Here is a 10226-nt window from a genome sequence, read left to right as displayed (position 1 = left end):
CTTGGCCCGCCCTGATGTAAGTTCTACATTGCCTAGCACTACAAGTCCCTGATTCTTGACTGGGATGACTAAGCAGTAGTGCAGTACACACAGATAATAATGCAGGGAGCCCAAATGTTTTGATGCTGACAGTCGCCTAGGGAGCTCACCAGGAACCACAGGCTGAACCTAACTTACACGTGTATTCACTTGCTCAAACAAAAATAAATGTGCAGAACTGCACTACTTGCCTATATTCACTTAACAACCAAATTAGAGTTTGCTTATTAGCCAAGTTCTCTAGCAATGGATGCATTCATCTGGCTGGCTGTGTTCTTCTCCCTGCCACCACAGCAATTGGTGACCACACATTCTTCTTTGCATTTGGGCATCTCTACTCCGAGTTCTCCTGGGCCAGCTGTAGCTCAGACAGGAGGCAAGGACTCTAGACATGCCGCGGCGTCCAAGTGTCTGGAGAGAAAAGAAGGCAGGTATTCTAGTCCTCCCAAATGTAAACGTAGTTTTATTTAATGCCTTTCATTCATCACAAGGTATTTTCCCTGTCCCCACCTGCCAAAAAATAAGATGGCAGCATAAGGCACCGTGTAGACACATGCACAGTCCACATACCATCTATAGAAGGTTTAAAAAAAACACATAGCTATAGTTTTTACCAACAGCCCCAAGTGTCCTCATTACTAATGTACACAATATGATTGTCCCCAGAGTTTATCGTGGAGAAAAGAACTATTAAATTAGAATGGTAGGACCGCCCCCATCCCCAAATAAAAAAAAAAAAAAAAAGATAAAAACACAGGTACAGAGCTTAATACCAGAGTAATGAGATAAGTTCATAAATTAAAAAAAATACAAAAAATCAACTTTCACTCTTATTTTCAGAAAGTCCCACATGATGTGATGCACTGTGCAGTGAGCATGCCCAGAGATTCCATGCTGTGTCCTTTCCCCTTTTCAAAGCAAGAAAACTGATAAGTAGACCCAGTACTCTTAGTCTTTTGTGTGCTTCAGAGTCATTCACGTGGTGAGAAAGCAGGCAGAGTCCAGTTTCAGCTCTACGCATCCAGTTTAACCAGATAATCGCAGGATCCCCGCTTGGTTATGTGAAATTTTCTCCTCTTTCCAAAGGAAGGAGGACTTGATGGGCAGATTTCCTGTTGTAGATTCTTAAAGGGTTCTATACAGAGGGTTCCCCTTCAAGTTGCTGTGAGCTCTGTTTGAGAAAAATGCTGAAGAATAGGCTGAGGTGATGTAACAGTTTGAGTGATGTGAGCCCAGCACCGAGACATTTGGGTCTGCTACAAGTACTCCAATTCCAGGGCATGCCTAAGAGCCTCTAGGTCAGCATGGCAAGAAATTCTCCAGAATGGCATGTTGTGCTAGAATGAAACAAAAAGATTTGTTTTTAAAGAGCAGGATCAAAAGATCTTAATTTGCCCCCCTGAGCAATTGGGAGTTTTAAAGCTTTGGTCATGTGCTTGTTATAACAGACAAAAAGGTTCATTTTAGGAGTGGAGAGGGTTGAAGTCCACTCTAGAGACATGTCTCTGCACACTTTTCCATTCTGCAGCAAACTGCTGGAAACTGCAGGTCCTTGCCAGTTTGTGAAGTACTTTCACATGCTGCCCTGCTTCAAAGGGTAAATGGAGCTGGGCAAAGCCTCTAGATACCTACAAATGTTTTTATATTATTCACTAAACTTTACCCTCAAACTTTTCCTTGAGTTTAGTGAGGACATCTTTAGAATAATTATGCTGATAAACAAAACGTTGATGCTATTTCATGGTATTTAATGCGCAGGCAAGAGGTGCTGAAAGATCTTCACAAACTGAAAATCCTTCCTTGTAACATGTGCTACAGGCCATCATATAATCTACTTCCCAGTAACACCATCTTCGTGCAGTCACCTCTTCATGAAAGACCAAATTGTGATAAAGTGAAGTCACTTGCCTAATCAAAAGCATAAAGATTTTGGCTTTATAGCAATTACATTTCTGCTTGCAGGGAAGAAAGTCTTCCACAAGGAGTGGTAGCTCATGAATTATTCCCTTGGAACTTAAGCCCATCTAGACCAGTATCAGCTGTCTCAGGGAAAGATGAAAGAAATGCTACAGTAGGCACACAGAGAATAACTTGTTTCCAAGGAAGTTTCCTCCTCGCTTCCATCTATCAGAGGTTGCCTTATGCTTGGATGCATCACTTTTACAATTTTTAATTTTTTTTTAAGTACTTGCTGTTATAATACTGATAGGCCATTTTTATTGAAATCTCTCTTCACAATAATCATATACAAATCCAATCCTTGACCTTACAGCAGTCATATTAATGCCTCAATTCAACCCAGGGAAACTGTACATACTCAAAAGCCAGATGTGTTTGCAAGAAAAGAAATACTTGTCATCTGTGAGTGCCAATAAACAAGTGATGCTTAGTTACAGTGTGGATCTGGTCAATATTCTGATAATAGCGCAGGTATTGTTTTGATGCTTCTGACTAGCACTTGATCCTCGCCATGGTTTTCTACGCTCAATCCTGATGGAATGAGAGAACCTCAAAAGGTCCAGATGTTCCATTTCGATCTTATTGAAGCTTCTTTAATTTGCTGTTGGGGGGATGGGGGATTATGAAGAGGGTGGGGGCTAAGCTTTTACTTGTTTTTTTAATCCAATCCAGTTCAGCCATCTTTATTTGATATGAAGACAAAGTCCTGGTCAACAAATAGGTTTTGTATCGGTATAATTACTGCAGCTGGGAACGTGATGTTTGTGTGCTTTTTGGTTTTTTTAAACCCAACACAGTGATATTATAATACTCCTAGTGTTGATGCAGCAACATCTGTATAAAATGCTTTATCTATCTTATTCCCATTTCTTGATAGGAATAACTGATATCACTGCATAAATACTAGGAGAGCTGTAGCCCTTGAACAATATCAGTACAGATAAAGCAACTATCTAGACAAGGCTTTATTCTGGTGTCTTGACATTAAGCATCTCATTTCCTGGACAAACAAAATTGCTGAAGGAAGAAAATGCTTTCCAAGTGCAGCTACCTATGTCGAACAATCTAGTAGCTCCCGAGTGTGCTCTAACATTTAAATGCAACGCAGGCTCTTTTTGGGTATGTTGCCTATTGGTAAATAACAACAACAACAAAATCTTTCCTAGAAACTTTGTATCACTCTGTTTACTCCATCACAAGCAAATACGGGAACATCTGAAGCGACTAGAATGCACTGCTCTTCAATTTCACTTCAGAAGGAAATAGTTATTTCCTCCCTCCCTGTCCCCATGTGTATATAAGATCTCTTCCATTTAAATGATCTATTTTTCATCCTTTAAAGAGCAGAAAACTTGGCCTCTCAACCACACCCATTGTTCAGCTCTCTCAGATTTATCAGTCATCAGATGGTAAAGAAAAATGACCCATTAAAACTGAGATATTATCAGTGCTGCTGACAAAACAGTGAAAGGCTTTCTGCTGCCCCATTTTTTATAAAGCTCAGGTGTGTAGCAGCCTTGACTAATGACTGTCATCAATCAAGGGCCATGACAGTTCCAGCAAACAATGTGTTCTGTTAATGGGAGAATTGCTTAAGCCAGGAGATACAAGAGGCCTCTTAAGATCCTGCCTGTAGAAGATTACTGAACCCTCCTGCTACTTCATACCGTCAGGGAGCCTGGCAGCCTTTGATGCAGTCAGGTGCATTGATCCACTACCTTTGAAGTACAGCACAGGGTGGTTGAAAATGGCAGGCTATTATCATTTCACTTTCAGCCCACTTTCATATTGGGTTTTTCTTAGATGCCTTCCCCACTCTTAGAAAATCAGATAAGCACATGGAAATTCAGGTAATTGGTTTGAAACAGGAAGTGAGGAAAAAGTTCCCAGATGCTTGAAGGCAACACTGGGACAGGACTCTGGAAACAGAGCAAGTTCTGACCCAAATACACTTGGTTGGAGCCTGAACTCCCAGTGTGACAAACCTTGTCTGGAACTTGTTTGCTCACACTTCAGAACTGGGAACAAACTAGGCATGTCACCCAGGGGGTCAAAACAGAAGCACAAGAGTCTTAGGGCTGTAAGGGGAAAGAGGCAGACACTCTGAGAAGGGCATGTTCCATATACTGACGGTATGCCTAGCCTTGCAGAAACCAAAGCAGTGGCAGATTTCCAATCTACAAAACTTCATGACTTTAGGGGTCTTTTCTGAACTGTTCAGAGGCTTTATCAGCACAAACAAAACCCACTACATGTACTTTGGGAGCTGCACCATAAAAGTCTGACAGTTCAATTCTCTCTTCTTCCCTTTTCTGAAATTTGGTAGCTTTGCCATCCTCTTTGTCACCCAAACCCATACAGCTTTATTGGGCCTTTGGACTTCACCCCATCCCCACTAAGTCTTTGTGTCCTGCCATCATTTTCTACTGTATCAGTCATTCTAGTACCCTATTCAAAGTGCACCTTCTTCCACTAGTACATAATCCTAGCCTGAGTTTTGGCTTCCCCGGTTTGACGTCTCCATCACTTTTGTCTCTCGTCTTCCATCTATCCCAAATATGGTTGCTAGGGTGATCTTTCTTTCTTACAGCTCTGACAACATCCAGGCCTGCTGTTAAGTATGAACCATGCAGGTAACTACCCACATCAAAATATTTCAGCAGCTTGGCTCTGGTCTCAGAGGGAAAAAAGATGCACAAAACCATCCTTTTTTAAAAAAAGAGAAGAGTCAAGATGTTATAAAATATAAATTCAATTTGAGATCCAGGCAGAAGTCCAGGTGACCTCTTCCTGTATTTGAAATGATTTGGCAATCTCAAACTGGAAGCTTCAGTTGGTACCTAAAAATCAGGTATTATTTTCCTGGACCTTTCCACCCATCAACTAATGGGATTTCAGATACTGTCTTATGATGTGCGCATGAAGCTAAACATTTGGCCTTCACCTCTCTCTTTGGATGCTTGTGACTACACCTGTCCAGTGAGAATGTAACACCAGCATTCTGGGTCGGTTGTCCTCAATTATGTTGCTTTAAGATCTTTCCATCTTACTTAGTTTGTATTCAGTATGCCCAACCTCATTTTACTTTTTCTTGTTAAAATTAATCAAATGGTTCCATAAATCATTAATAAAACAAACACAGCCACTCACTATTAGTCCCTTTGGTATTTCTTGTAATGACATTAGCCTCCATGACCTCACTGAGTATAATATGCTGTAATAAATCACTCGCAAAGAATTCCACTGGAGTTTGGAGGTTATAAGAGTGCACTATAGATCAGAAACTCACTATGCTTGCTGGTCTGAGATCACACAAGTATGGTTTTTCTTTTCATGTGTCTAATGCCATCTTTATTAATCAGAAACAGTTCCTGGAACATGTGATAGAAACTAGCTGTACTCCTCAGAGAGACTAAAGGTTGTAATGGCTGCCAGGGGGGTAGTGGTAGGATTTATAGTAGGAAATTACTTGCAATGCTGTGAAAATTTGCAAACAGGGTTGAGCAACTAATCGTAAGCAGTCTAGTGGAGAAAGAGTTTGTTTAATGCTCAGTTAAGGAAAGAGCCACTGAAATGAAAACTTGAAGAGCTGAGCCTTGTATCACAAAACTATACCTTTTTTGCTCCCTGTTCCTCTTCAACACCATCTCCTATTACAATGTACACAGCTTTCCTTCCAAACCTCTGCATTATCCTTTCAAAACAGCTCTCTTTCCCTAAACAACAAAAGAGAAGAAGTGTTTATTATCTGTTAGTAGGACTGGAATTTAGCTATCAGTGCTAAGTCAATGTCTTGATTTAATTTGTTTCTCTGCCTTTCTCTTTTGCTTTTCGAGTTAGGACTTTATTTCAACTACCAGGGACTTCAGAGTTGCAAACTGTCAAGAGTATACCACAAGTGTTGCGATAACTGATATTTCTCCTGCTGGAGTCATGTGATTGAGCTGGTAGTCTCAATTTTCATTTAAAAATAGTAAATATCTATTCATCATGGTTTCAAGGAAAAGCTTGACAGTATGAACATTAAAGTTCAAATACTAGAAGACTACTAAAAGGACCCCAATTTTTGGTTGTTTTTTTAATATGTTTGGAGTTGGCAACAGAGGTCAGCATGATTAAGACCCAAGGCCCCTGGATAACTGTAAGCTTGGACAACTCTCAGGACTGGTCAAAAACTTCCCTTTGAAACTACTGGTCAATAGAAAGTGGGTCTCTGACTAAGCAATATTTTTCATAAACATCCATCTGCTTTCTATAGAAAATGTCAATTTGTGTAAAATTTTCAATTAAGAACTGAGGACCTTCAGCTATACTCTTTTAAAACATGTTGTATCTTAAATTTTCTTTGGAATTACATTAAGGAAACTAATGCAGTTGAAGATTTACAGAGTTGTTATTCTGAGGCACATGAGATGAGATAAGAGGTTCAGGGAAACTTTCGGTATTCATCATCCAAAGGGAAGGAGAGGGAAGTGCAGCCCCTGGGGCAGGATTACTAAGGCACATAGTGAGGCACAGTGGCAGACACCTGGAACAGAACTGGGGTGTTCCTGGTTCTTAGCCCCATGTTCAGCGATCTAGACAAAGATACCTTCACACCTTAGCAGGTTTACTTCTCATCTCCCTCCATATACCAGACCAGTACTTTGAAAAAATCCAAATGGTTTAATTACCTGGAATAATATATCTCAGGTTTTATGATGAAAGCAGTGGATGCTGGGAAAGGACTTTGGGTGTTCAGTAAGTAGAGAACATATATTTGTACTCTACAGATGCGCTTTGTAGATATACATCTCACCACCAAGTTCCTGTGCTTTGATTTAAGAGAGTTTCTTGTCACCTGCGACACATCACTAAATATTCATTCCTGCATCTTCCATCTCTCTCTCTAATTTATAGGCATTTATTTGGTGCTTACAGTGCTATCTCGGCCTCTCATCTTCAACGTTGCTACGATACAGGGAAGTATTAGATCAAATGTAGCAATGAGTGGCTGGGAGAGCATGATAAGCATACTGAGGATCACAAAAATAATTGTGTGGCAGAGCCAGAAATTGAGCCTAGGCCTCCTGTTGCCCAGTCGGGTGGCTTAGTTGAAAACTACCCCTTTTTCTTAGGTCCCATCTACACACAAAGTCTGCAACTAGTTACAGCATAATCCACTATAAATACAGTTTCTGCTAGTAAATGAGATTGCTAATACTCAAAGTTCTTTGGGTAAATCTGATATCCTTTATTAGACCAACTAAAGTAGTTTGAAAAATTCTTCTTTGCAAGCTTTTGGGTGCAAACAGCCTCCTTCAGGCAGAGGAAGCACCTACAGTTGTTCTGTGCTCTTCCTGGATTGCTAATACTCAGCTCTCGTGTCTTTTCTAGCTTTATCCATGGTTGTCTTCATATAACTGGCCTGCATTGTTGCACCCCCATCTTCCAGCTAAACCAAACTGTGTATGCAACAGGCCTGACCTTCCTCTCAGCGTTGTGCATGTGGCAGGGTATTCAAGAGTCTGCTCCTTCACACACTGCTGCTATTCCACTGTTCCCCCATACAGACACTACAGGAGACCTGCGACTGTTTTCTCAGAGTGCTCTAGTACATGCATGGGCAGTCATTAGGTAGATGGGAATACATAATCAGTTTTGATATACAGCTATGCTGTGCATGAAGCTCAACATACTTGTAAATAGGGCAGATATGAGTGCCATCACCTGGTTATTAAGACTCAATTCCAGTTTTTGTTTAAGGTGAGGCCTTGGCTACAGTGCTCTTACCTGTCTTTGTTGCACTATAAATGTTTTCAATAGGGAAGACTGTGCCTAGTCCATACAGGAGTACTTTAGCAAGAGCTGGTATGAGCTGGGTTGTGGTGACCAACACATTTACACAATTAGGCCTAGAAAACAGAACAGTTAGTTGGAATCGTAGTCAGACAATCTGTGTCCTCTCCACTGATGGTCTTGATTTCCAAAGAGATTGTTGATGTAGTTAAAGGCACCTGTGGATTCTCTGCCTTAATCTATATGAATTTATGAGAAATGAAATAATATAAAGCAAACCAGTGACAAAGACGGACTTGCTAAGGTTTTGACATACACCAGTCACCCAGGACTTTAAGTGGTGGCAAATGTCTAACATAATTTACAAAGGTTCCTTGGATGAACTAACTCATCACTAGAACTGCCTTTTTGTCCCTCCAAACGTGTTTAGTACCTGCCTGGGATGCCACCAATGAGGTATTTAGGAGTCAGCCAGGAAAAAATAGATTATTTTTTTCTTTTGTTTGGTCCTTTGAATCATATCAAGTCCACCCCAACTTCTGATAATACAAGTCATGTGCAGACTGGCCTCCTTCAAGTTTGGCCCACAAAGGCCTATAAATGTGCCTCAATTTGTTTAGACAAGAGGAAGGGAAGCAAAGGAGCTCTTGGAACAAGCCTGTAGGCAATTTCTTAAGCTGTTCTTACCGGGAATGTATCAAATTCAGAGCCTTCAGAGCGTGTGTGAGCCAAAGATCAGTCAGCGCTTCCAGCTCTGCTCTTAACTGCAGCCAGGTTTCCCTCTTAGGAGTGCCTATTAAACCTGCAAGCAGGGAAAGCAACATCTTTTGTAGCTGCATAGAAAGAAACTCATGTGGCTTTGGATCTATTACACTAAAGGGCCTCCTGCTCTCTCCTGCGTAGGCTTGAATCTTATATTGCCAGCTCCCCCTCTTCCACTCTGGGTGGAAGTTCTTTCTAATCCTCCCCGGTGTCCCAAGGCTCTTGCTTTGAGTCCTCTTCCCTCCTCCAGGACCTGCCGGTAGTTTCACCTATGGACATCATTGTGAAGCAGATGATGCCCAGGCTGTTTATTAATGCCTCACAGTACTAGTCATGCTTCACACTACTATTCATCTACTTCGCTCTCATCCAGTTCTCCCCAGTTTTGAGGGAACTCATTGGTTATTTGCAATCCATATGACTGAATAGAAGAGGGGTGCTCAATGCCCAGCCCACAGGCCAGAGTCCAGTAACCCAGCCTGGGGTCTCCCCACGGGTCTGGAAATTTGTCATTGGGCAGCAGTGGCAATTTATATAACCACTGCTCCTCTGCTGCCAAATTTCCAAGTCCCAGGGGGCTGGATTGGGCCCAGCCAGGCCAGGCCAGGCCAACTCCGCACAGAGATATCGAGCCCTGTTCCCTTGAGCCTAGATCGAGCCAGAGCCTGATGCAGCTGTGCAAATGGCCCAGCAGGGGCTCAGTGCACCTGCATGTGACTGGGACCTAGACAGGCTGTTCCCATGTGCCTCGATTGGGCCCTGGATGGGCCAGCATCATGCCCCAAACTGGGCCCACCAGACATATCTGGGATGGTTCATCTAGCACCATGGGCTGAAAAGGTTAGGTACCACTGGATAAAAACACCTTTCTTAAGATACCTAATTGGAGCTTACATACAGTATAAGAACAATAGCTAAGATGCAGGGCATTTTCTAAAAAATAATGACCAGTGGGAAGGAGCTAGAGAGCTGAGATGATGCAGATAGCTTTTGAATCTACCTCGTCCCTGATCTCCCTGAAAGTCTGTGCACAAGGCCCTTATTCCCACTCTCCATGGGAAGGACATTATTCCTACAACCACATATAATGCAAACTTTTAAAATACCTTTAGGAATACTGTTGGTCTCTTTAGGGTTCTCACTAAAGAAGAAATGAAGCAGCCTACTAGAAAACATAGCTGAGCCACATCTGTAACTCTAACATAAAGTAGGCTAGATCATCCCATTACTTTGAAATATAATACAGAGGGGGTGGTAGGAAGAGGGCTGAGAGTTGTGAATGCCTTTTTCTGCCACGTACACAAGAGTTCATCTATCTGTTTGAGGAGGGTGTGTTTTTATGCATTATTCATAGGCTTGGCAGGATTCGATTCTGCTTGATAAACACTGATAATTTCACTTCACATTCACAGACCAACCAAAAATATTTCCACTGTTAATAACTGAAATTTATGGAAAGGGGACATCAGAAAAATGATGGCTGACAGAGTGTGTGACAACGGGGGGGGGCAGTCCTACAGAACTGTGCTGACTGCAGTTTGGGCTGTAACTCCCAGAAACCCCAGGGGACTGGGAACAAAGAAAGAGGAAGTGCTAAAGCAGATGAGGGAGCTATGGACAAGCAGAACCGGGACAGCTCTGATGGCAGCTCTGCTGCTCAGCTGGCGGCAGTCCTACAGTAGTTATGT

At 41.9% G+C, this 10226-nt stretch overlaps 1 protein-coding gene across 4 annotated transcripts in view; it reads right to left on the bottom strand.

Annotated features, from left to right (window-relative positions):
- Nucleotides 1-482: 482 nt before the first annotated feature.
- The window catches only part of EYA2 (EYA transcriptional coactivator and phosphatase 2), a 128381-nt gene continuing 118637 nt past the window's right edge, over nucleotides 483-10226 (bottom strand). For all 4 annotated transcript variants that reach the window (XM_019509856.1, XM_019509857.1, XM_019509858.1 and 1 more), the window contains 4 exons: nucleotides 8464-8578; nucleotides 7771-7892; nucleotides 5614-5714; nucleotides 483-1376 (listed from right to left, as the gene is read on the bottom strand). In XM_019509856.1, coding sequence (XP_019365401.1) covers nucleotides 1296-1376; nucleotides 5614-5714; nucleotides 7771-7892; nucleotides 8464-8578 — 419 coding nt within the window. In that variant the 3' untranslated portion in view covers nucleotides 483-1295. The remainder of the gene's footprint in view (nucleotides 1377-5613; nucleotides 5715-7770; nucleotides 7893-8463; nucleotides 8579-10226) is intronic.

The sequence above is a fragment of the Gavialis gangeticus genome, unplaced genomic scaffold (assembly GCF_001723915.1).
Source record: "Gavialis gangeticus isolate Ggan-Ray unplaced genomic scaffold, GavGan_comp1, whole genome shotgun sequence".
Taxonomy (NCBI): domain Eukaryota; kingdom Metazoa; phylum Chordata; order Crocodylia; family Gavialidae; genus Gavialis; species Gavialis gangeticus.
The sequence above is the reverse complement of the archived record's forward strand: the minus strand, read 5'-3'. Positions and strand labels throughout refer to the sequence as shown.